This window comes from Neofelis nebulosa, chromosome 2 (genome assembly GCF_028018385.1).
Source record: "Neofelis nebulosa isolate mNeoNeb1 chromosome 2, mNeoNeb1.pri, whole genome shotgun sequence".
NCBI lineage: Eukaryota > Metazoa > Chordata > Mammalia > Carnivora > Felidae > Neofelis > Neofelis nebulosa.
The window spans coordinates 197,397,538-197,424,064 of record NC_080783.1 but is presented as its reverse complement, the minus strand read 5'-3'; the positions used below and the strand labels follow the sequence as shown (position 1 = coordinate 197,424,064).

General features: G+C 43.5%; 1 protein-coding gene across 5 annotated transcripts; it reads right to left on the bottom strand.

Annotated features, from left to right (window-relative positions):
• Positions 1 to 26,527, bottom strand: RNF19B (ring finger protein 19B). 5 transcript variants are annotated; one of them, XM_058718179.1, is made up of 12 exons: positions 26,092 to 26,523; positions 25,926 to 26,015; positions 24,528 to 25,633; positions 15,216 to 15,421; positions 13,679 to 13,823; positions 12,079 to 12,241; positions 11,517 to 11,631; positions 10,337 to 10,477; positions 9,175 to 9,382; positions 6,576 to 6,707; positions 5,271 to 5,769; positions 1 to 3,999 (listed from the first exon to the last, which is right to left on the bottom strand). In XM_058718179.1, the coding sequence occupies exons 3-11, from the start codon at positions 25,157 to 25,159 to the stop codon at positions 5,307 to 5,309; spliced, it is 2,205 nt and encodes a 734-aa protein (XP_058574162.1). In that variant the 5' UTR covers positions 25,160 to 25,633; positions 25,926 to 26,015; positions 26,092 to 26,523; the 3' UTR covers positions 1 to 3,999; positions 5,271 to 5,306. The 5 variants fall into 5 exon arrangements, with proteins under 5 accessions (XP_058574162.1, XP_058574161.1, XP_058574163.1 ...); XM_058718178.1 differs by lacking the exon at positions 1 to 3,999 and having other exon boundaries at positions 4,942 to 5,769; XM_058718180.1 differs by lacking the exon at positions 1 to 3,999 and having other exon boundaries at positions 4,942 to 5,769; positions 13,679 to 13,820; positions 26,092 to 26,522.

The following is a 26,527-nucleotide window of genomic DNA, read 5'->3' as shown; positions in this document are numbered from 1 at the left end:
TGGTTTAAACAACACAATTTTATTGGGCTAGAAGTCTGAGATCAAGGTGTGGGCAGGCTTGGCTCCTCTGAGGGCTGAGGGAGAATCTCTTCCAGGCCTCTCCCCTAGTTTCTGGTGGTTTGCTGGCAATCTTTGCAGTTCCTTTGCTTCTGCTGCATCATCCCGATCTCTGGCTTCATCTTCACATGACGTTCTGTTTTTGGGTCTCCGTGTCCAAATTCTTCCTTTTCACGCGACACGCATCATATCGGATTAGGGGCCTACCTCCTCCAGCATGACCTCATTTTATGCAATTATATCTGCAACAGCCCTATTTCCAATAAGATCAGGTTCTGAGGTATGAGAGGTTAGGGTTCCAACACATACATTTTGGAGGACACCCCTCCAAACCCTTAATACCCCACAAACCTCAATTCCAACTAGTGGAACACAGACCTTTTTGGGGATTACTGTTAGCATAGGGCTAGTTTCTAAGTATTCCCTAAAGGCCCGGGTATTTCCATTCCCCTAAGCACAGGAACATAGATAAGCGGCTTAAGATTCCCTTGGGGAACACTGAAAGATTTGCAATTACAGTGATGGTTATATGGTTGGGTGCTACCTCCAGGGTACTCCGCACCCCTTTATTCAAGGACCTTGGTCCCCGAGAATTTAGTGAGAGTTCGTAACTTTCCATTTTGGTGACTCAAAACAGGTCTCTTTTTGCCAGATCTGGAGTCTTGATTTGGGTTATACCAACCAAATAGGACCTTGGAACGTTCTATTTCATCACTCCGGCTCTGTTGCCTTGGTACTGCCCCTTGGCTCCTCCACTCCGGGACCCCATCATTCCTACTGACGTCAGGGATTCCATTTCAACGGCAGCATCTCTTAGCTTCATCCCCAGCCTATGGAGGATATAAACCACAGCACTCTCCAAGATAAGGTGTTCCTCTTATCTACATACTTTCCAATTCCTTGGTGAAAGGAACCTCCTCTGAGCAATTCTAGAGGGCAAAATTAGATTAAGTCACACATATGACAAATCTGCATCAACATTTCTATCTTCATGTTTTTGGACTTATCTTCTGCTATGCTAAGGAGTTCTAGGAGTTTCAATTTGAATGTACACCGTGTGCAGTCCAGGTCTCATCTAACCAACCAGCTAAGAGCCACTCGTAGCTGCTAAAGCCAATATACTGAATCCAGAATCTCTAGAATTTCCATATCCATAAATTCAACCCAAATGAAATAAAATTTTGTTCTTTTCTTCCTGGTCTAATTTAAACCTTTAAAACCCAGGTTTCTGCTGATTCAAATTAACCAAGTCTTACCATTCTTCTGTAAGCCTTCCCTCCGATCAGACTTTGTGTTTGCCCTTCCAGAAGCACATCGGGATCTAACTCTAGTTACAGATCTGGTGGCAACATGGGGTAGTGGGTTGGACATGAGTATTGGCATTCCCTTTCAAGGCAACTACCCAAGGTCTCCAAGTAAGACAGGACCAGCCATATTAGTGAGGGGAAGAAAGGCTGTTTCTGCTGGTAAGAGACACTAAGTGGAATCTGGATTCAGAACACTGGGACTTACCTAAATCCACTCAAATGTCCCCATTTCTCATTTCAGGGTCCCATTCTCTCCCAAACAAGGTTCTAATTTTCACATAAGAGACATGGTAAGGCTATGAATTTAACTCATGCTGTAATTCTGTAACCCAGAATCTCCTTCTGATTTTCATGTACATCGGCCTTGCAGTTACAAGAGACAAAATTCTTCTGGGGCTCTCCTATACATGCCTGGAGCTGAAAATGTAAAGTTCTGGGGTCTTTGGGTTTTTCGCTTTTTTTCTCCTTTACTTCTTTAGCATCGCCACCACCATCTAGGCCCTCATTTCTTACATGACGGTCTGTAGTGGCAGCCATTTGATCTGCCGACGTCCTCCAAGAGACTTTTCGTTTCAACCGAAACACAAATGTAAGTAATCTTTGTCTACCATTTTCCAATGGCAATTTATCCTCATTTCCTTCAAATCCAACAGTCATAACTAATCTAAGAGTGCCACCTTTGAGGGCCTACTGCCTATAACCACTTTCGGAAACAAACAGGGTGATTGGAGTTTAGTAGTTGCAAGACACAAAACCCTTCTACCTATTTGAAGTAGCAAAGGATTCGACGCAAGTAAATTAGGTGCTTGTAAGAACCGGAAAGCCTGAGCAGTGGGCTCTAGACTGGATCTCCAGGCCTACCCTGGTAGCATTCCCTCTGCCACCATCAAGATGAGGAATCATCAGGCCACCACAGGCTGACTACAAGAACACACATCACTGTTCTTTATGATCAGGAAGCCCTTCAACACTCACAAAACTACGGGCGGATATCGGGCACCACTGAAGAGAAACCCAAGGTCTTTAGATCCTTGCAGTAGCAACAAAGTAGCTGAAGATGGCCCCACAATCACTTCTTCCTTCCACATCTTATTTATACATTTAATTGGCAAAATTTAAATTATATTGAGAACCTTGGTTTAAGGAAGTTTAAAACACATCGCTTTTAGCTTTCCAGCCTCTGGGTACAAGAAAGTGTATTAGAAAGGGCCAGAATGAATGAGTACGCATTTACCATATCCACGAGTTTCTTTACATGAGCCCATTCAAGTGGGACTGGTGACACACCCTCTCCCAGTTTTAGCCCATTTGAAAGCCGACTGCAAGCATCCCATCTGTCTGACTTTGAAGATTACCTCTCTTCCTGGACTCAGAGAAACTTACAATTTTCCTGGTCTTCAGAGTTGTTTTGCTAACCTATACAATCTCACCCCCAGCCATCTCTTCAACCTCCTTGGTCCACATATTCCAGCCAAATAGGTCTCTAAGCTGTGTGTGTGTTTTTTAAACAGGCTAAGGATGCTCCACCAAAGGGCCTTTGTATTTTGTTCCCAATGCCTGCTATGTTCTTCCCCTAGATAGAAAGAACCATTTGGTTCTTTCTCACTCCCCTTAGGATTCTGATCAAATGTTCCTTTATGAAAGACGCCTATACTACCATCTGAAGTGGCTCCATCGACCACTCTCTTTACTCTTTCTACTTTGTTTTCTCCAGTGCACTTATCCTCATCCAGATCATCTATCTGATCGTCTTTCCCCCACTAGAGTGTACATTCCACGGGGACAACAATTTTGTGTTTTCTTCGTTGTTGCATGCTACACTTGAAATGTAGTAGGCATTTCAAAACGAACGAATGCTGTACAAAGAGGAAGTTAAACTTTCCCCATTTTCTAAAGGGAGAACCAACTTTTCCAACGCATTACTCATGTTCTCCTCCAGGTGGTGCCGAAGGGCCTTTTCATCAGCTAACGTCTAGGCTATACAAAGCAGTGTTGCAAAGGATTAGAATAAGCTTAGCTTTCATAGCCTCTGGTCTAGAGTTCTGGGCTTTTCTTAGATGACCCCCATAATCTCCCTTAACTTATTCTTATTCCTGCAGGAGAAAAAAACATGGGTCTTTACCAAAAGCATTTCAGTACACCATGTCAATCTTTGCGACCCCGTAATTAACGATTATTTTCCCCATTCTGGTTGAGTGACAGCAGACTCAGAGGCAACTGTCCAAGTGTCACAGCAGGAAGAAGTGGAGCTTAGATAAGAACACAGGTCTGGCTGCCAATTCTTGCCCCTCCCAAAGACTTCTTCGAGTTTATCAAAGTTAACTGCTGTCCTGGTAAGGCTTCAAGAGAACTGCAATCTTGAGCTGATAATTTGCATTTCACAGATTTGCAGACTGTTTGCCCCCTTTTCCAACAGTTTCCCTTTTTGACACAAAGACACCCTCCAGGGCACTTTCTTACAGAGACTCAAAGTCCGCTAAGAGCATTTCCTGTCTCAGGTGCAGGGAAATGAGCATCATGTGCTCAGTCTGGCTGCAGTGCCCAAGAGTTAAGAGTCTTCCAAGTTGTCTGTTGTCCAGACTCATCATCCTCATTGTGGTAAAGCACAGGCCAGGAAGACAAGGAGCAGGTGCATCTGTGGAAGGAAACAGAAAGCCATCTGGTCCTTAGGGAAAGGGTGTTTTCAATTCTTCCTCTGGGCCCAGGGCTAAGGTGCTAAAGAAGTTCCTTAAATATTGTGTAAGAGTTGGGGAAATTAAGAGCATGAGAGAAAAACTGACTCACAGGTCACAAAGTAAGTTACTGCCAGGTTTAGAATCTTACATCAGGTTTCATGAATCTTTTAGTTTTGCTGCTACACTATGTATGAGCTCTCATTTCTAAGGCCAAAACCCCAAGTAGTACTAACATAGCTCGATTCTGACAAATTTATAAGAGCAGATAAAATCAAATGTTGAGATCCTGATGGCATGTCTCCTATCTCCTTTCATTACGAGTTTTAGTCACATTCCTTAGTCCCTCTTACTCAAACTACATTGGCAAAACTAAGAAAGCCTTTTGGAACGGGGAATGCGTACCCGGGAATGTAACAAACATTCGGGGTTATTGCTCGGTGATTATGCAAAACCAGTACCTTTCCTCCTCCAGTTAGAATACTCGGTCCCCAGCCTGTAACCCCACATCATTCACTGGGACTCTCTGAAGAGCCACTGGCACAGCCACCCCTTCTCTCCTCTGAAGCACATTCCTACTGGCGGCTACGGTGCGGAAAAGAAGTAAAGCTTGAACAGGAAAACTGCAGGCTGCCTCCAGAGGACAAACGAGGTTCATTTTAATCTACAGCTTCTCCATACAGCTGACTCAGCTAATTCTGCAGTCTGACCCCGGAGTCCCAAACAAGCCAAGCTTCGCTTCCTGTCAGGCTTGGAGTCGTTGGTGTATAGGGGACTCCACTGCAGTCTAACTAGAACACAGTGCTTCTTCCCTGGGATTAGGAAAACTCCCGTCTTGAGACTGGTCTATTCGATCAAACACTTGGCTCTGTAGGACTGTCCCAAGCCAAGGAAAATGAGAGGAGTTGAATGACGACAGAAATCTTTATTAAAATGTGTTTCTTTCAGTAATATGTTAGCATACGTACAATATACACACATACATCTGTACACTCTTTGACACACCTCACGGATTGCCACTTTCAGTTTAACCAATAAATTAAAACTAAAACAAGGAGGGAAGGGGTTGGGGGGTGGGACGAAGGGCAAAAATTTCCATGTTTTATCTGGTAAGAAATAGCAAATTTCTCAGAATTTCCCTGGGGAAAACCTGTGACCAGAGAATATTTGAAATAAAATACATAAATTCCCGCCCCCCCCCCCCCAACAAAAAAATTCCAAAAGATGCAGTTACAAGTGTGCTTCTCAGAACAGGAGCATTCATTCCACTTCATACTCTGCCTTCTGCACCTTCTGGCTTCAAGACAGTCTTCCCCTCGGCTGGGGCAGAGAGGTTCATATGGGCACTTGGGCTCGGTGCACCTTGGGCTCTGGGAGTGGAGGGGCAGGCTGCCGTCTGGGAGCGAGGGGAGCCACACTCATCTGAGGTGATGTCCGGCACATCGTCCGACTGCGTGTCAGAGCTCTCCAGGTCACTGCGGATGCTCTCGGGCTGGGCCAGGCTGATGTCCCAAGGCTTGCCGGCCAGGCAGTCTTTCTGTTCACAGCTTTGGTGTCTGCAGGGGGGGTCCTCTTCATTGCCGCCACCGCCGCCACCGCCACCACCTTCTTCTTCATTCTCTGCCATCTGGGCGTGAACGTGGAGTGAGTCCTCTGTGCTGCTTCCACTCACCAGCTGGTAGTGGCTTGGTTTGGCTTCAATGTCCACTTGGATCTCCATATTGTTGCATTCTCTGTGGAGACAAAATCCACTTTGCTGAGTCACGTACGGGTCATGCTATACCTGTTGGTACAAGCAGTTTGTGGGTTCAGAATTAGAAAGTCTGAAACACAGGTAGTCAGGAGACGAGAGCTCACTCTTGGCAAACGTAAAACTTTAACCTAACTCTCAAGTGAGATGGTGAAGAACCAGATCTCTTTCGAGGATTATAACACATACGCACCTCTGCCAATTTCTTTATACAACTACAAAAGAGCTTTCAAAATTCGGCTGAGGGTCGGACCCTCACACTATCTTACTCAAAACATGAAAGTGAAAGGAGATTCATAGTGTTTTGCTATCGTGTCACGATTGGAAGGAACCAGAACCCCTCCAGCAGGGGGTGCTGCAATCACACCATGTCAGTTACACCAGTTCCTCAAAAATAAAGAAATAGGCAACGGGAGTCACATCAAGCAATGAGCAACATGAGAGCAGAAACCACAGACCCACAGACATCAGTGAACAGCAACCTAGCTCCTTAAGTTTCATGTGAATAATTATACAATAGCCAAAAAAGACCCAAAAAAGGGGAGGGGGGGGGAAGGAAGAAAAGGGAGAAAGAAAGAAATCTCTAAAAATCAAGTGCTAACAAGAAGAATCAGTCAAGAGATCTCAGACACTCCTATACCAAGAACCTGCCGGGTGAACTCAAAGGGCACACACGATATATCCCATCCGATAGCACACGCAGCCCTAACAGGAGGCGTTGAGCTTCTGAAGGCCTATACCCAACTACAAACTCCAACCTCTCCTGGGCATCTCTGACTGTTCACATACCTGTCCTGTGGGTTGTAGGAACTGATTATGGAACCGGCCATAGCACGAGTGCTTGCGTTGTCACTAATTGCACCAAGACTGGCTGTGTCTTTAGGGAAAATTTCCTTTTGGACATCGGCTTGAACTTCTAACCTGTGTAAAGAGGGGACGTTCACGTTAATATGAGACCTGGGTATTCTGAGACAGTCTGCTTCCTGGCACACATCTCTTCTATTATTCTCTTGCAAACTGAGTTGATCTGATCTTCTCCAATTGTCAAATAGCTCAGATAGATGCCCACATATTTTCTCTCTTGAATACCTATTGAAATCGTCCCCTCCTTTCTATCCCCATTGCTACTACTTAACTTTAGGTGCTCAACATCTCCTCCTTGGAAAACTGCAGTTGGGTTCTCTCTCCAGCAGCCCTAAGTCCAAGTCCAACACCTTCCAGATCAGTGCCAATGTGGACAAAGACCCGATCACTCTAACAGTCCTCTCTTGGTTCTCTACTGCCAACAGGCATTTAAAGTCTTCCCGATCTGCCTCCAAGCTCTCTCTCCAGTTTCGTCTCTCACCACAGTCCTAAATCATAATCACTCTGAATTCTTTCTTTCCTTACACACCTATATACATTGTATATTCCATGACTTTGCACATACCATTCCCTCACTCTGGAAGTTTCCTTTCTTTATGTGACAAACTCATATGCAGTCCTTAACAACAACGGAGGTATCATCTCCCCTCATTCTCCCAGCAAACCAGTCATTTCCTGTTAAGTGCTCCCACAGCACCTACCTACTTATTAAATCAATTCGTGCATCTCTCCTCCAATCATCTGTGAGCTCCGAAAAAAGGAGAGACCACATCTCATTTACATTACGTCTTGCACATGGGAACTCAAACACTTAGCTATCAAATTACCTCCAGGCGATGAGACTGAAGGACACAGAGGATCCGATCTCCCACAAGAGCAGCAAGCTTCCCCGATTGTGTCTCAAAGCTGAGAACCCATAACCATTTCCCTTCTTGGCTGGAACACCAGTTTGCAGTTCACCTTAAGTATTTCCTCTTAATAGGTTTCACAGTCAAACCCACCTGACTCATGCACTTCCTATAAAAGGCTTTCACAGAACTGGAACAGCTAGACTGGTTAAGCAGCAGTTTCAGCAAGTCAGTCTCCAATTATGTCTGTCTGCTTCTTTACAAGGGTGATGGTTTTAAGAAAGCCCAGCAGTGAATTCTCTGGCATGTGGGGGCGGGATCCCCTAACAAGAGACGGCCAGAGTCATGAGATACAGACAGGTCAGCAGCAGCCTTCAGCTGCACATTTGAGCAACCACCATCCTGCTGCCTATGCCTTGCTCTGTAGCTCTGGCCTCAGATACCCTCAAGCATGTGCCACGGCCCAAGAGAATGAGGCGTCAGATCACAGACCTGGGTTCTAGTTTTGGCTCTTCCACAGATTCGGAGAATTGGAAGAGACTTTTCACAACACCATCCATTAGGTGCTTCCCAGATGCCAGCTTGTACAGTGACTGTGCTAGAATCACCTGGGGAGCCTTTTCCAAACATAGATCCCCAGGTTCCACTCCAGGAGATTCAATTTATTCATTTGGGATAGGGCCCTGAAATCTATTTTTAAGAGGCTCCCAGGTGACTGACAGGTACTCAGGTGTGGGATCCAATCCATCTGTCATCTGTTGCTTGACTCCTTAGCCAAAAGGCCTAATAGCCAAATGGCCATCTGGTCTTACTTTAAATAGTTCCAGGGATAGGCAGCTCAGTATTTTCAAGGTTATCCAATCCAATCCTTCTTTGGATTTTTATATAGATTTTCCCTATAATCTCTATAATGAAACAAAATTAGTTTCCCTCTAACTTCTGCTAAGTTGCCTTAATCTACCTCTTGGCATGAGTCAGAATCCTTTCTTCCAACTCAACGTCCTTCAGCTATCTGAAGGCAATAATTTCTCCTACCTCCTCGCCTTGTTTTGCCCTATCCACGGGTCTCCCTTCTCCAGTGCACTCAACTCACTGCTTCTCATGTGACATCTGTTATGCTTCTCTGAATATGTTCTGGTTTATCTCACTGGTAAAATAACTGAGCAGGTCAAAACGTTTTTAGTCATAAAGTTTTACATAGTCTCAACGCATGTTCATAGAATTGATTTTCCTTATCTATCAAATAGGAATAAGAAGGTAATAAGGATCACAACACCAATAAGCCAACAACATACAGCATGAATGCTGTTCAACTGAAAGTCAGTGACAAGCCTAACAGGGAGTGCACTTTAGTGACTGCCACGAAAACGTGTGCTTTCCCTTCCAGAAGCAGGCAGCTTAATGTAGTAGAGGGAAGATCTGAAGTCAGGATTACTCTTTACGTGGAGTCGCTATGGTGCAGTGGGAAGAACACCGAACTTTCTGTAATTCACTTAACATTTCTGAGCCCATTTTCTCATTGTGAAGTTAAAAACACAAAACCCCCCAGCTCCACTGGTGATCACATCAAATGAGATGATATATGAGATGTGCCCAGCACAGAGAAATGACTCAAAACAGGTATTTTACTTCTTATGATTCCAACTGGTTCTGTCAGAAATTATCTATTTGCTTACCTGCTATATTTTCCCTTGCCACTGGAAAGAATGCCACCACTCAGCGTGCCCCCTGAGAGGGCTGCAAAGCTGGCTGTTTCGCTGTATGGACCCTGCATAACACTAAGTCCATCTGTAGGGCTTCCGCTGGTGCTCAATACACTAGTCAGACCTTCAATGCTGCTCTCCCCAATGCTGGGGTTCTTAAGGGCTCTCCAGGCATCTGCCACTGGGGAAGGAACAAAATATCTCAATTGAAGATAACACGGCATCAAAACAGAGTCTGTTATTTTCCTGTAATGACTCTTCAGAGTGGAGAGCATTCATGTAGAAGAATACTCGTATGTCCACTTAATGAACAGCTACTACATGCAGCCACTACATGTCAAATGCTTGAACATATGTTAATATTTAATCTTCCCAATAACTCGGCAATAACAGGCCCAATTTCAGCTGAGGAAGTGAAATCTTAGAAGTAAATGACTTGTCCCATTCATGGCTGGTCACACAAAACTACACTTCGGATTCTAAGTCCACTATTATACCACAGATGCCATCTAATCAAACATGAAGATTTCAAAATATGTTCAGGTCACGTGCTGAGACTAGTAGGAAGCTTAAAAAACTTGTGGGACTCTCTGTGCCCTAGCTTAGTTAATATGGTAAAGCAAAAACATCAAAGTAGAAGTTGGGGGGGTGGGGAGGCGGGGAAGAAGTCGAAAGACTTGCTCTAGTCCCAGCTCTGCAGAAGCTCTTAAACCCATTTAACAGATGTTGAGACAAAAGCTTAAAGAAGTTCCCATTAAATGCGGATGATAATAGCCCTTGCCTTCCCTATTCAGAGAGCTGCTATAAAAACCAGATGAGATAATAACTGTGTAAAGTCCTCTGAAAATTATAAAGTACTGTGCAGGTATAAGACTTTATTATAATCACTACTATTACCAGCATACTTGGAGTTACTTGGAATCCTACTAGTTTGTACCTGCCACACAGAGCCAAGTACCAGAGGAATTAACCTAATAACTCTGGAACAAAGAAATGAAAAGCTAAAAATACTTTACCCCCTACAAAGCTCATTACCCAAAGTAATCCAATGACAATCTCTCTGTAAAATGTACAGAATTCAGATTTTTATCTTCCGTCCCATAAATTTAAAGGGAAATTAAAATTCTCCCTTTACCTGTGATTGGACCATCATCTTCATCAAACTCAATTTTCACCCCCTTTCCATTGGCTGTGCTAACTCCACAGCCGCCTCCACGACAGAGAGAAATGGGCACAACCCCATAGACATAAGCCAGCATAATGGGGACACCAATACCTGGGGGAGGAGAAGGAAACAAGTCAGCAGGCCATCAGGTTTCAACCGCCCTAAATTTTCCTTTCCAGCCTGAGCACAGACAAACCACTTTATAAAGGGCCACAGAAAGAAGATGGCTTATCCTAAAAAGGTAGGTGGGACTAAGAGACGATGACCGGACTTGGAATTAGGCCTGGATTAGAATCCTGGCTCCAATTTACTAGCTGTATAACCTCGGACATATCTTCCCAGGGTTGTCACTGACCACAAGAAAAGTATGTACAGTGCCCAGCACAGTGAGTACACGTTGCTTTCATTTTCCCTCTTCTACTCACTGCTGACATGCTAATCCAAGAAACAATCAATAATCAAACATTAAATAAGTGGGGGCTTAGAATCCCCGCCCCTGCAGAGTGTTAATTCCAAAATCTTACTGCTGTGTGAGGCAGAATGGCTTAGTTAAGAGCACAGGCTCTGAAGTCAGACTGCCTTGATTCATGTCCCAGCTAAGTGACCTGGGGCAAATTACTGCACCTTTCTATTACAATTGTGCTGCTGTGAGGATCAAATGAATTAATACATGCAAAACACTCAGAACTGCTCCTGGCACATGGAGAGCTGTAATAAATGTTACTTATAATAGTCTTATTCTAGAACAAACCCTCATGCCTCTTAAAATACTATGAGGCATTAAGCAAATCAAAATAAAAGTAATTTTATTTTGTGGGTTCCCTGGCAAGTGGAGAGGAAAGGTGAAAAACTAGGTCTTAAAGTGATATCCTTTAATTCAAACTTTTCTATGTGCCAGATGGAGTTCTAAGCACTAATTTAAGAATGAAAGATCCCAAAGTGTGACAATTTAGTGCAGCTGATAATCACAATGATAGCACCTAAAAGAGTTAACTCCCAAGGTGGGTTTGGCATAGAATGTAGGAGCCTCCGAGGTGAAGCATCTGGCCAGCTGGCTAAACTGCTATAGTTGGAAAGCGAGGGGGGGCGGAGGGCGGCTAAAGAAAAGAGAGGGAGGGAAGGAGAAGAGTTGTGGTCTCGGCTGGCTTACCCACACTAACTGCAGCAATGACTGGGGATGCAATGACTGACAAAGTCACTCCTCCTGTGATAGCCAAATTCCTCTTGTGTTTGGAGGTTTTCCTTCCCTCATATCTGCTGTGAATCTAAGAAGAAGAAATAAAATTCAGGTCAGCAGGTTAGGATATCAATCTTTTTGCTAGGGTGAAAAAAGACAAGTGAATATTCTATCTGTATTAAAATATATCCCCCACCCACCAAGAGGCCATCTTACTCCAATTTGAACCTAACTCAGACCAGGGTGACATAAAGTAATACAGAAAAAGTTAATCCAAGAAGAGACAAAATAACTCAGAAGAGTGAGGAAAAGTATTTCACCTTTAAGTCACCGAGACAAACCAGGCCCAGGATGCTAATAAGAACTTCCAGATCACTTGGGGTTTATGAAAATCCATTTAAGAAATTAAGGTTATTTTTATCCAAGAACCAGCTGGTTTTCAGGAAGCTCTGAAATATAAGCTCCTCCCTATTTCCTTCAAACCTTTACCAGCAAACCTGGGGATGGAACATACATAGAACTCAGCATGTCTTACCTTCCTGCCAACATAAACAGGAATGCCGATGACCATGGCAGGAATGGCAATGCCAGCAATGAGGGATATCCCCACTGGAGCACCAATCAGTGTGCCCAGCTGCCAAAGAATTTTCTTCTTACGGCTCCACGGCTTCTTGCCCCAGAATGTGCAGCCAGAGGGGCTGCAGAGGAAACATGCTGAAGTTAATGGTAATATTACAAATGCAGCTATTGTCACCAGAGGGCTTACTAAGAGCAAGAGCCTTCTTTTTCAACAGGAATGATTAATAGTTACAAGAGGTTACAGGAAATGAATATATCATATGAGGGGGAGCAAAAGACAAGGTCAGATTACTAGAGCTCTGGGCCCTTTACTTTTTGTAAAGGTACGCTTCCAGACTTGAAACCTCTTTCCTTTCTTTTCTGTTGAACTCTGTCCTCCTTAACCTATCAACACTGATTCCGCTTCCTTGACTGATATACTACTTGGGATCCTGAACAACCTACACACTCGATATCGCATCCAAAAGCACTGTGCCCGGCAGCTAATAAACACTGATTTGCATAGTTTTCTTGGCATCTGTCCTACCCATATCCAATAGATAGTGTAAACTATGTTTCTGGGAAAGGATATAAAAAGACTTTGTCACACCCTTTATGTCAGTTTCATATTCCGAGTTTGGCTACTTTTATACCCAATCCTTAGGTGTTCAACCATTTTTGCTCACTCCCTTTGTCCCGTCTTCTTGACTAGACAGGATAAGCAATTTTGAAAGTAGGGATCATGTCTTACACACTCGTGTCACTGATAATCGGTATAGTGTCAGTACTCAATGTCTGCCATATTGGAAATGAAAATGCTTCATGCACACAATGAATGTTAAGTTGGTAAATATTAACTCCTTCAGGACAATATTTTAGTATTCAGCCTGAATCCTTTAGAATCCTTTAGGAAGTCATTACATGCAAGAAACTGTAAAAAGGTAAGTCCGACCTTAATAAACTTATTGCAGTTTAGCAAAATTAGACTTGTATATGAAGCAAAAGTAGTGATGTTTATTAAGAAACATTTAACGAATGCCAATATAGAAGAATGAGGCAGAAAAAGCTGGGGAAGGCATCACAGACAAAATGGCATTTAAGTGACCTCTGAAAGGTGAATAAAAACTGAACAGGTTGAGATAAAAAGAGATTGCTGGGAGGGCGATGTGATCAGAAAGCATTCTGAGCAGAGGCAAGAACATAAACAATTATGAAAGAACATGAACAATAAGACAGCACAGAGCAGACACAGGGAACAGCAAGCCCAAGTTACCTGTAATATATAGCATGTATAAAAGCAACACGGAAAAAGCGAGAAAATTAGATGATGACCAAATTGTGGAAAGACTTAAAGCCATGCTAGGGAAACTGAACTCTATCTGGAAGGTAATGAAAACAGTCCCTGGAAGTTGCTGAACTCGAAAAAAACATGGTCACAGGAGTACTTCAGAAGAACTTTTTATAGCTTCCTTACTCTGTAATGCGAGGACAGACAACTATGTCTCTTTGACCTCCTTTTTCCCCTCAATCAGTAAAAGAACAAGATTATAAAGCAATGGACACATTTGCCTTCTCACCTGAGGTAATGCAAGTCTGAGATCTCTTTCATACAAAGCCAACAGAATTCACAGCCACACACTGCACAGGTCATATGATTACAGCTCCCATCATTCATCTTGATAATGTAAGCACTGCATCGTGGGCATGGCTTGATGTCATCTGCTAAGAGGGGAAGGAAAATCGGGTAGAAAAATATCCCTAGTTAAACCTAGTTTGATTTATTATTCCTAGGAATATATATAAAAAGTGAGGAGGCAGTCAAAAACTCTCAACTAAGAATTCCAAATTGTGCAACCCACTTCACTGGAAGGCTGGCTATGTCTAGACCTCAGGAATTTTCATAAAATGGATCCTGTCTCGTATTGAGCTGCCTATCCCCCAAACTGGCATCTTACACAGCACTTAAGCCACACTCTGAGCAAGAATACTTCCCAAGAGAGAAAGATCGTTCCAAGAAAAATGGAATTTCATCAGCCAATAGGCTGGCAGAATTCAAAGCAGAGTCCTGCAGGAGGAACAGTCTGCAAAAAAACTTTAGCTCAAGAAACTCGTTTCTCAGTCTCCGTAAGTATCATTGTGATTTGCTGTTAACACAACCCACAGACCCTTCCCATGATACTTTCAAATTCAAAACCTAAATATAAGTGGGTATGCTATGTAGCACACACCTAGTAATTTTCACAGCAAGCTAGGAACTATCCTATTAAAATGACAATTTAGGAGATTATGCTGTGCCAGGAAAAAGTAAATGGTAAAATCTTTCCTACCAGCCTCTCCCAAATGACATCAGTGAAATAAAATACATTTATAAAAGGTAATAAACCCAGTGAAATTTTTAAGTAGGTTTACTCTGACTTGCCAAGGTTCCTCCTTTTAAGGTTAATCATTAATCCATACTAATATTATTTCCTTTCCTTAACTCTGTACCCTACTTCCAAAAGCAGTGGTGCATTTAAAGCTGGTAGGAAAATAATAGAGGTTTAATACTAATTAAATGTCTTTCTGCTTACAATGAAGGTTTCGAAAAAGTCCTTAGCAGAAGGACCTAATTACTTTCCAATATGAGACGTATTACTAAGAAGGTAGAAACTAGAGGGGCGCCTGGGTGGCTCAGTCGGTTGAGCGTCTGACTTCTGCTCATGTCACGATCTTGTGGTTCATGAGTTCAAGCCCCGCGTCGGGCTCTGTGCTGACAGCTCAGAGCCTGGAGCCTGTTTCAGATTCTGTGTCTCCTTCTCTCTCTGCCCCTCTCCCACTTGTATTCTGTCTCTCTGTCTCTCAAAAATAAATAAATGTAAAAAAAAATTTAGAAGGTAGAAACTAGAGAATTCAATTTTGTTGCATTCCAATTTTACCAATTTATAGGTTGGAAAACCTATAGTTATCAGAGAGAGAAGCTACGTATCAAATACAACGTTGAAGGTATTACCAAATATGTTCTGCTCTCTGATCCCAGGAAACACTTGGTTATACATTAAGATAATCTCTGCTAGCTTTAGGCTCATGTTATGAAATATCAAATAAAGAGAAAAATGAGAAAATGCCAACTTATACCTGGTCCAGATTCTTGCCCATAACTGAGACCTGAAGTGTGCTTGGTCCGTACTCGCAAAGTCTGTGCCCTCTGCTGACGGGCCATATCGCATGTCTGATTTGGATGCCATATTTGCTTGCAGTGGTAGCAGAACTCCGTTTGGCAGCCTTCCCTCTCACAGGTCAGCTTTGGGCAGCTGGCACAGCCATAGGCAATAACAGCATAACTGGGTAAGGACACAGGAAGAGAGATCAGTAAGGTAAGAAAGATCGGAACAAGACAGACATTATTCATCAGTGTCAGTGGGGTAACACTGACTCTCCTCGTCACTACACATGATATAGAGAGAAAAGAGTTCACATGTAACACATGACATATACACACAAGCATGCCGAACAAACTGTAAAACATATTCTGTGTGGAAAGTAAATTTCTTCTTGAGATTCTAAAAAAACACAAATCACTTATTTGTGAAAAAATAGGGGAAAATACCATAGGTAGCCTGAATTCTAGCACATATTCAGTCACAGTTCAAGCTGCTTTAAAAGCAGTTTCCCACAGCAAGTTTCATAAATTACAGGGTACAAAACTATATCCTTTTGATGGTTTACTATATTTAGAGAGATTAGAATTTGTTTACATTAAAGGACAGAACATTTGTAAAACAAGCTATAGCAAAAACTAAAGTATACTTTTTTATTTTTAAGTTCCACAGTGAAGCTGGTCTGACCACACACAGCCTGAGACAAGAGCCACAGATGGATTCATGACCAGCTTCTCCTATTGAAAGCTCATTTTATCTTTCAAACTTCTTCTTCTTCTTCTTTTTTTTTTTTACTCAAATCTATACCTTGAAATATCTACTTCCTTGACAGGCTCCAGAGTCCAAGAATATCATTCTTCTACCTTACTAATTAATACAGAATAAGGTTATTATCTCCCTCTCCTTCCTTCTCTCTTCTGATACACATTCTGAGTAAAGATGGGCAATTCAGAATCTATCTGCACCAACATCAACTGTTTCTTATAATTCATGTTTATTTTCCAAGAATTCTGTCTCACAATCCAAAATATTAACAGGTCAATGACTATAGGCTTAAGTGTTGCCATTGGGCTTTGCTGTCCCCTATTCCACTTTCTCCTCCAATTGCCAAAGACCTTAAACAACTTTTATGGAAGGCTAATAGAAGTTTTCTTGGGTTTCTTCTACTGTTTATTTGAATGTACATTAGATGTTCATAACAGCAACTTAAGTTCTCAGGTTTATTATAGATTCTGCAAGTTGATTTGAGAATGACATTGAAGGTATTGATGACATATCATCTATGTTACATAATATAGTCTGTATTAAATTTCTTCTCAGAAACAGCAAAGGGGTCAATGTATGAATGCAAATGATTCATATCCTGTAGGAGTTCTGAGCAAATTTACCCCACCTCGCTGCAAAATAACTACTACAGATAAACAATGTTTCTCCTGAAGAAAGTGACTTCCTTACTATTCTGGGTTATAGGAAAGGTACTGGATGGCCTCTGAAAAGTAGTCAACTTCTGATGATACAAATTACACAGTCAGGAAGCCTTGATCATTTCCTGATCCATTCCTACCTCACATGGTGGGAGTAAATATTTATTAACAGAATCTTTTATTTTTTCTTTAAAGGACATTTGACAAGATTGATAATGTCAATTTTGGGTGTAGAATTTGGTTCTAAGGAAGTAAAATAACCCCAAATACTCACGAACACACAGCAATCTATTACCATGACACAGAATTACTCAGGGCACGAGACTTGGCATTCCTGTTTTTGGGCGCCTGGTCTGGGCTCCTTGTCCCTGACTCATACTGCATGACACTGAGCTAATTTAAATCTCCAAGCCTTAACCTCTACCCCAAAAATGGAGGTATAGGTGCTTGCCACATTTAAGTGGAACTACACATACCCTTAAACTGCATTTGAGATCTTGCCCTGAAAGGTATGATATAAAAATACAGCACATTTTATCCTACTTCATAGCCTTTGCATAATCTACTCCTTCTGCCTAGAAATGTTCTTTCCTTTCTTCTTCTTGCCCTGGCAAATACTTTATCCATTTAAGAACCGGCTCAAATTTCATCTTCCTATAAAATCCACTTAATCTCTTTAGGCGGCTGGTTGCCTACTTTATGTCTATGTACGATTATTTCATATTACTTATCACATTATGTTCTAATTATTTGTTTATACATATGCTTCCCCAACCAGACTAGACTCAAGGAAAAGTATCATCCTTTTTTTTTTAATCTTCAGGGTATAGTATACTGGTTCATGCTTAAAATGCTTGTGTTCAACGAATGATAGAGACCCTCTCCTGCTTAAGTTCTTTACTTTCCCCAGGCCATTCTAACTCTTCTCATGGACCATTACTCTGTCCTAAAGCAATCTTTAAACTTTATCCATGTATCTACTGGTTTATTATATGCCAGGTACTATAACTTAGTCCTAAAACTTTGTCTAAGCCCATTTTAGGAGTAAACTCCTAAATTCTGAATAAGGTAATCTTCTTCCACAGGTAGTTGAAAAAAACTTCATCCTTGAGACCAAATCCACCTTGATGATCTTGTTCTTTCTCTTCCATGTCCCACACTGGAGCCTCTCTCCCACCCTGCTCTTAGAGTAACCAAGCACTCAGGCTTGCTAATTAGAAGCTAAATGGGGGGTGGGGAGGGAGAAGCAGCAGCTAAATAGGTGTTGGAAATTACATGCTGCTAAGAAAACAGACGTATCCTTCTCCCTCTCCTTAATTTCATACAAATTTACCAATTTTATTCACTTCCTAAGTCTTCAGAAATATGTGTGACAGGCTAGACCACAGTATTACCTAACTTCAGCCCTGGAGAAAAAAAATCCCATTATTATTTGATTACGTTCCACATACCCTAGTAGTTAAAGAAATGTGTTCCTATATTATGTCTGCACTTTGTAGCTCCAGGCCATGTAACTTCATTTACAAATGGACCCTGAGCATGTGTAAGGGTAGCAGATATGCACCAAGTTGTCATGAGCTGTACTCTTACTATCTCTCCCCCCTCTATTCCCACCCCCTTGGTTCAAACTCATGTCACCTCTTGGCCAGACAACTCTAAGAGTCTACTATCTAGTCTCCTTATTCTCCACTCCAATCCAAATTCCAATTCCAGAAAGTTATCTATCATGATGTTACTCTTTTACTTAAAATCCTTCAACGAAAAAAAGTCTTTCAAACCTAAACTTTGCACGGCTTAGATAGGGCTATCAACTTGAATCCAGTCTATATTTTCAGACTGATCTCTAGTTACCTTCCAGATCATGCTCTCCATATTGTGCATCCAGAAGCTGACCAAACTAGCCTCCAGACTTAGCACTGCATTTTTATACCTCTATGTATTTGCTCATAACCCTCTGATTTAAGATGCTTTTTTCTCTACTTGCATCTTTATTTGCCTTGTAGGAATTACTACTCCTACTCTTCAAGGCCCAGATCAAATATTACCTGCTCTGCGAAGTCTTTTTTTTAATAAAAAATTTTTAATGTTTATATATATTTTGAGAGAGAGAGAGAGCACAAGCAGGGGAGGGGCAGAGAGAGAGGAAGACAGAGGATCTGAAGCAGGTTTCACACTATCAACACAGAGCCTGATGTGGGGCTCAAACCCATGAACTGCAAGATCATGACCTGAGCCGAAGTCAGATGCTTAACTGAGTCAGCCACCTAGGCACCCCTTTCTTGACACCCTCATACAAAATCTTTCATCTATCCTCTAAGAGGATTTGCATTTTCTTTAGGATGTATTACACTGCATTTTCTTTCTTTCTTCTTCCTTTCTTCCTTTTCCTTTTTTTCCTCTTTCTTTCTATCTCTCTACCTACCTACCTACTTACCTATCATCCCTTCTAACAGGCCAAACTCCCTATCAAGAGGACCATGTCTAAGTCCTTTTTGTAATACCCAATATTTACCTAAGGTTCAACACTTTATAATTCTCAAAAGTGTCTACTTAATGACCATCTGTCCTCTTCTTACCCTCCCCCTCATTATCTGCTTCTTTTCCAAAAACTGTGCTATTCATTATCTTTATCTATCTTCAACTATCTAAATTCAATATCCCATTGTTCTGAGATCTAACTGAAAAATTTTGTTCGCAGTGTTATGGAAAAAGTTGGAATACAGATATCCTAGTCTAGAGGAGCTCTTAATCTATTCAGAGTACAAGATTCACTGTTAAATAAGGACACTAACAGAAGACAGAGTAGCTGTTAAAGGAGTTTCCTGTTGGTCTAAGTTTGGGGAAATTACACCAGATTGAAGATTTACACTGTTTATTAGCATTAGCAAAATTTACAGTGTATATTAGCATGTTTAAAGGGTCCAGAAAGCTCAGAAATTTTTTTTTTTTTTTTTTTTTTTGCTCAAGCCAGTATTTCCCAAGCTTATTTGATCACAAAACGTTTTCCTTTCCAGTAATACGTATAATATACATTGGAAAATACTGTTGTAGGTGAAAAACAGAAAATAACATGAAAAGATGGCAGAAGACTATAATGAGGCTTGCATTATAAGGGTAGATCATATAAATAATCACTTCTTAAAGACATAAGAAGTCATCTTATATGTCAGGTATGAACAGGTTTTTTTTTTTTTTTTTTAAGTTTATTTATTTTGAGAGAGACAGAGATAGTGTGACTGGGAGAGGGGCAGAGAGAAAGGGAGATAGAGAATCCCAAGCAGGTTCTGTGCTGGCAGCACAGAGCCCAATTTGGGGCTCAAACCCATGAAACCTTGAGATCATGACCTGAATCGAAACCGAGAGTCAGATACTTAACCGACTGAGCCACCCAGGTGCCCCAGGTATGAACAGTTCTAAGCAGAGGAGTGATATAAGATGTTCCACTTTAGAATGAGTACTTTGGCAAATATGGGAAAGATATATGGAGCTGGAGGATGATGCAGATGGACAAGCGAGGGATGGGGGGCTTAAGAGGCTTAAGAGACTTAAGAGTTGTGAAATAGAAGGTACAGACATCAATTAAGAGAAAACGTCCAGATCAACTTTATCTCAGTTTTTTACATGTCATACCAGAAAGACACACACACACACACACACACACACACACACACACACAGACCAAAAGAGAGAGATAAAAGATGTCCAGGAAGGTTGCAGAGAGGAAAAGAAAATCCTCCCTCATTGACTGAGAATTTTGTCTTGCTCACAATTGTGCTAGAGATGAACAGAAGGTTCCTATTTACAGGATGGTCCAGTCCAGTTCTCCAGGAAGACCAACAGCTGATACTACCTGTTGGGGTCAGGTAGGAGGGGGGACTGAGAGAGAACCAGCAATGAGAGGTTGGAGTGGTGGACCTGCACAAAGAATTTAGGTCAAGACAGCCTTATCTCCTATTCATTCGTACAGAAGGTCTACTGTTGTACACCAGGAATTTTCTTTGCCTCCTCTGCTCACCCCTCAGTCTTCCAGAGATTCTGAAAGGGTTTGAAGACTGGCAACACAGTACTTGACAGGAAAACATTATATATTTACATGAGGTGGGGGTTTCTGAAAAGACCTCATGCTTAAGCAGAGACTCTAAGCAGTTATAATCAACTGCACCACTTATTAGCACTGAGACATTGAAGCCCACACTTAAACTTCTCTGGGCTGGTTTCTCCTCTATAAAATAAATTTACCATAAAGAACTATAAAAAGATCAGTTATTTGTATTTTGAGTTAATTTTACCTATTAGAAAGTATGTTTTAAATGTACTTGGTAATGCTGTACTTAATAATATTAAATAATAATGTAAATGTTTCCCCACTGAAACTGGTCCTCTTATTTATGATTAAAATAAAATCATATTCAAGTATGGGAAAAGAAAAATTCATGACTCTTTGCTCTGCTCTACAAATACCTTGTAAACAAATAATTTTTAAGGTTTATTTAAGTAATCTCCACAACCCACAAGGGGCTCGAACTCATGACCCCAAGAGTCACACGCTCTTCAGACTGAAGTCAGCCAGGCGCCCCGTAAACAAATAATCTTTTAATATAGAGTGTTCTCATTATAATCACAGTGAACCTAACGATCAGAACTCTGTAAGATCAATTACATGCCTCCTTCAAATACACACACATATACACACACAGAGCAAAGGGAGGACTTGATAAATCTGGCTGCAAGAAGTTGATTTATGAGTAAAGGTGGTCAGGTTCAAGAAGAGAACTGGGGATTATGCTTCTCTAACTGCTCATCAAGAATTTTAACAGACATAGAAGAATAGAACCATTTGATTGAAACAAAACAAAATAAGCTATTTTTCTCCTGGCATTAAAAAGAGGTGGTGGGGCACCTGGGTGGCTCAGTCAGTTAAGTGGCTGCCTGACTCTTGATTTCGGCTCAGGTCATGATCTCACTGTTTGTGAGTTCAAGCCCTGCATTGGGCTCTGTGCTCACTGCACAGAGTCTGCTTTGGATCCTCTGTCTCCCTCCTTCTGCCCTTTTCCCGCTGATGCTCTCTCTCTCTCAAAAATAAATAAACGTTAAAAAAAAATTTTTTTTTAATAAATTAAAATAAAAAGAGGTGGCAAAATCATTGGCCACATCCCCAGGGAACTCAGACACTTGTTTGGGAAGTGACAGAATTTTTTTTTTTTTTAATTTTGTTTTAACATTTATTTATTTTTGAGACAGAGAGAGACAGAGCATGAACGGGGGGAGGGCCAGAGAGAGAGGGAGACACAGAATCTGAAGCAGGCTGTAGGCTCTGTGCTGTTAGCACAGAGCCTGATGCGGGGCTCGAACTCACGGACCGTGAGATCGTGACCCGAGTGAAGTCGGACGCTCAACCGACTGAGCCACCCAGGCGCCCCGGGAAGTGACAGAATTTTAAAGTTACTCTCTATTTATCTCACACCTCCAACTGCACACCTCAAAACACTTTGTAAACATTAATTAATAAGCCTCTCAAGTCAGGAAAGGATTAGGCCTATTTCAGGTAAGAAAAAGCAGATAAGTGGCTCTTCACAAAAAGAATCAGAAGAGAAACTAGATTTTAGCATCCTTGGCTCTTTCAATGTTGTCCTTAGGCTACAACATTTGACAAAATGATCCAAACAGTAGCATCCCCAATAATGCCAACAATCTCATGCTTTTGAAAAGAAAAAAGCTAAGAGGAAAGAATATTGGCCTTGGTTGGAGTTAAGTGTTTCAAGCTTGGTTCCACCACCCACTAGTTATATGACCCTCAACAAGTCACTCAATTTATTTAAATTTCATTTTTCTCATCTGTAAAACTAGATCAAATCTATCTTACAATGTTGTAAGAATCAAATTCAATTATGTATGCCTGGCACATGTATACTCAGCTGCCAGCTTGCTTGCTTTCTCCAAACTCTACCTTCTTTAAACCCACACATAACACACTTAAAAATATAGTTATATAATTTTTATAATTCTCTTAACTAATTAAAAAAACTCTGGATGATACTAATCCAATACTTGGCTGAAATAAGAAATGGTCTTAATTCCTTAATAGCTTTCAGTAAAGGCTTACAGTTTACCATCAAGATGGTAAGTTAATTCCTGTCCATTTTTATTGATGTGAGCAAAGACAGTGACTGATTTCATAGAAAAACAAAAAGGGAGTTTTTCCAGAAAGATAATCAGTGATGCCACATTTCTCAGTTAAAATTCAAGGAAACACATTTCAAAAAAGTAGTTTAATATATTATTCCAAAATTAACCATGCAATGCTCTCCTAATGTTCTTTTAGTTCAGAAAATAGATCAACAGTATGTATGATGCCTGCATATCATATGTATATTAACTTCTAAAGGCCATTAAGATCACCAGACCACCAGAAATAAGAGCCTACAAGGTTCCCTCCGACACTTATTAATTGAAAGCGAAAGTGATCTACCATAGACAAACACCATACCTCTGACTACAACCCTTCAAAGTAATTTAGAAACTCCATCTCAGTGAGGTTAAATAACACACCCATCTCTAAACAAGTCTGGCAAAATAGAAAGAAGTTAACTCTTCTAGACACTCTTAAGACAGCTTCTTTCGAAGGAGACAAATAGCATCGGGGAAATCTTAAAACAGCCTTGATGTACCGGCTACAATTAAAAGCCCTTCTTAACTCCTTTGAAGCAAAGGACCATGCAGCTTTTTACTGGCATTACATTCACACACTGCAAGGAGTCCCTAGCATCTTTTTGCCCCCAAAGCATAATACACAAGAATAAAATGATCTGCCCAAGGTCACAGAATTGGTAAATGGCACAGTCTGACTCCCAACCACTTAGATAAGCTCTTCTTTGCTGCATGCAACCATTCATGGTTTGTACTGACAGTAACACACAGATTTTTTTTTTTCAAGAGGGGGGGGAGAGTGGTCTCCACTGAATACTTTAGATAGCAAAATCTGCTGGAATTCTGTCCCTGTAAAGACTGCATATTTTCTCACTGACCTTAAAAATTCAGGATATACGGTGCATGAAAAAGACTGTCATCAAGAACTCACGATCAGAGGGGCCGGGTAACACATTTTCTCCTACCGTATCAACCTCTGGGCATCCTTCTTCCCAGTGCCCCGTTGCTTCTCTGGACAAAGAAAGGGCCCGTCCACCCCTCACTCTGCCCAAGGCAGCAGTGTAAAACCACAGCGGGCCTCCCAACAGCTTAGCACAGAAGGCACACGATGCCCCGGGTGCCCCAGAGCTGCCAGTGAGCTGTCCTTTCCCCCTTGGTGCCATTTCCATCACCTCCATTCCAACTTTCAGCAGCGGTGGTCAGAACACACCTTCTCCTGCAATGCTGCTAAGTCTGCCCATGGCCAAAGGGACACACCCCTCCGACTGCTGCGAGCCCCTCAGAATGATATTCTCATTCCATCCTTTGCCAGTCATTCCCTCCCAGCCCTCATTAAGACTTGCCCCCTACACCTCTGGACGGAGGGGCGTTCACCCGACCTAAAAGCCTCTCCAGGCCTTCTGACTTGATGGACAGCTCCCTTGCCCTCGAGGACCGCTCAGCCCCCACCTCAAGCCCTCGGGTAGGGCGGGGTGGTGGGTGCCGTCCCCCACGGGTTTGGGCTTGCCGATGGTGGCCGGTTACCAACCCGCCGCAGTTGCCGCCTTCTCCTTCCTCCCGCTGTTCATCCCTCTCCGCTCCCTCGGTGCTGGGCCACACACACGCACCCTGGGCGCCGCCGACCGCCTCTCCCGGCCGGCCACACGCGGGGTGGGGCCCGGTCCCCGGGTCCCCCTCCGCCGCAGCCCCTGCCCGGGCGGCCACGCCCCCGCGCTCACCCGCAGTCCGGGGCCGGGCACCAGCGGCAGTCGGGGTCCGAGGCCAGGTAGCGGCGCAGCATGAACTCCTCGTACTTGTGCATGAGCGGCGGGTCGGCGAGCAGCAGGCGGATGTCGTGAGGGTTGAGTCGCTCGCTGCACTCGGGGCAGCTGATGGGCACCCGGCTCTCGCTGATCTCCAGGCGCAGGTAGTGGCGGAGGCAGTCCCGGCACGAGCGGTGCGGGCAGCTGAGGAGACGAGGGGCCCGCTCGGGCGGCAGCCGCACCAGGCAGAGCGGGCACTCCACCTCCTCCGGGCCGGTGCCGCCGCCCTCCGCCGCCTCCTCATCGTCGAACCCGGGCCCGGCCGCCGCCGCGGCCTCCGCCTCCGCCTCGGCGGCCGGCTCGGCGGGCAGCGCCTCGGGCGGCGGGGCCTGGGCCGCGGCCGGGACCGGGGCGGGCGGCGGCGGCGCGGCCGGGGGCGGCGGCTCGGCCTGCGGCTTGGCCCGGGCGCGGCGGCCGCGGGCCGAGGCGGAGAAGACACTGTGGAAGGTGAGGCGCCGGCGCCGGCCGCCGCTGCGGCACTTGGGGTCGGGCGCGGCCGCGTGTAGAGATGTAGAGCGCGGCGACTCGGAGTCCTTCTCGGAGCCCATGGCCCCCAGAGGCCCAGGAGCGAGGGGCGCCCAGCGCCACCACTGCTCCCGCCTCAGCGCCCCCTCAACCGGCGCGGCGACCGCCGCCGCCTTGGCCGCCCTCCCCGAGGTAGAAGCCGAGCGGCCGCGTCGAAGTGATTATAAAGCCTCCGCCCCGCGCGCCGCTGCCCACTGCGCAGGCGCTTCGCTGAGACACCTCACAACCCGCACCGCCCCCCCCCCGGAGGCGGGTGGCGCTGGGCGGGGCCGAGTGGGGTGGGGCCCGGCGCGCTGGGGCGGAGCTCCGCTTCCTCCCGGTCATGGGGTTCGGGGCAGCCATCTTGAGGAGCCACACATCCAACTGCTTTTCTTGGCCCCGTTCCCCAATTCTATACCCCCTACCGCCTTCATCCTCGAGATGGGAGTTTTCGGTTTGCCTTTCGTCGCGAATAGGCTGATTGCCACTTCCAGCAAAAGATACTTAGGTTACTTCACCTGTAAAACCCGGACAGGGGTGGATCAGGTGGTGATTCCCAACTGGTCCACCTCGCAACAATTCTTCTGTCGTTTAAGTTAACAGCATTAATTAATAAAGAATATAGTCATTCATTAAGCATCTACAAAGTGGAAGCATTACTAGATAAGACAGACAGGGCGTCCTGTCCGCAAGGGATTTGCAGAATAAAGTCCGAATTCCTTAATCTAGCATTCAGTGCTCTCTGTGAGCTAATAAACTGTATTCCTAGGCCCGCCTCCCATCCTATCCTCCTGGTACTTGGTTACTTACAATTGCGGAAGGAGGCCCAGCGTTTCTTTCCCCCTGGAGGTGTCTGTCCTCTGCTGTACGCAGGCTTCCTGGTGGGATGTGAGCATGCAACTACGACAGCGACAGGAACAATCAGTTAGGATGAGGTTCAGTTGCAAATGACAAAAGAAAAAAAATAATAACTTACGATAGAAATTGATTTCTTTCTTCACAAAAAAGAAGTCCAAAGGTAGGCAGTTTTGAGCTGCTCTGCTACGCTCAGCGCTTGGTTTCCAATCTTAAGTTTACCTCACTGCGCTCCACCTTTGGAAGCATGCAGGAGAGAGGGGGAAAAGTGCACCCTTTTCTTTTTAAGAGACTGCGCTGGAAGTCCCACGCATTTTTGCTGGCATCTCATTGGCCAAAATAATGAGCTACGATGAGAAATGTCGCCTTTTAACTAGGCGCAATGTGCCCGGCTAAAAATAGAGGCTCTGTGATTGATAGAGAATGGTAGAATGAATTCTGGAAGGTACCAGCTGTCTTTCTCATGGGTGGCCTTTACAACCATGAGAAAGGTCCCCAGGAATAAGCCCTAAGAAACTTCAAAGTTTTGAGGTAAAACAGTGGAAGAGGAGCCAGCA

Coding starts and splice junctions, on each gene's coding strand:
- RNF19B (XM_058718179.1), bottom strand. CDS start 25,159: ATGGGCTCCGAGAAGGACTCCGAGTCGCCGCGCTCTACATCTCTACAC. Junction 10,478..11,516: donor CATTGCTGCAGTTAGTGTGG/GTAAGCCAGCCG, acceptor CTCCTCCCCCAG/GTATTGGTGTCCCCATTATG. Junction 9,383..10,336: donor AGATGATGGTCCAATCACAG/GTAAAGGGAGAA, acceptor TTCCTTCCCCAG/TGGCAGATGCCTGGAGAGCC.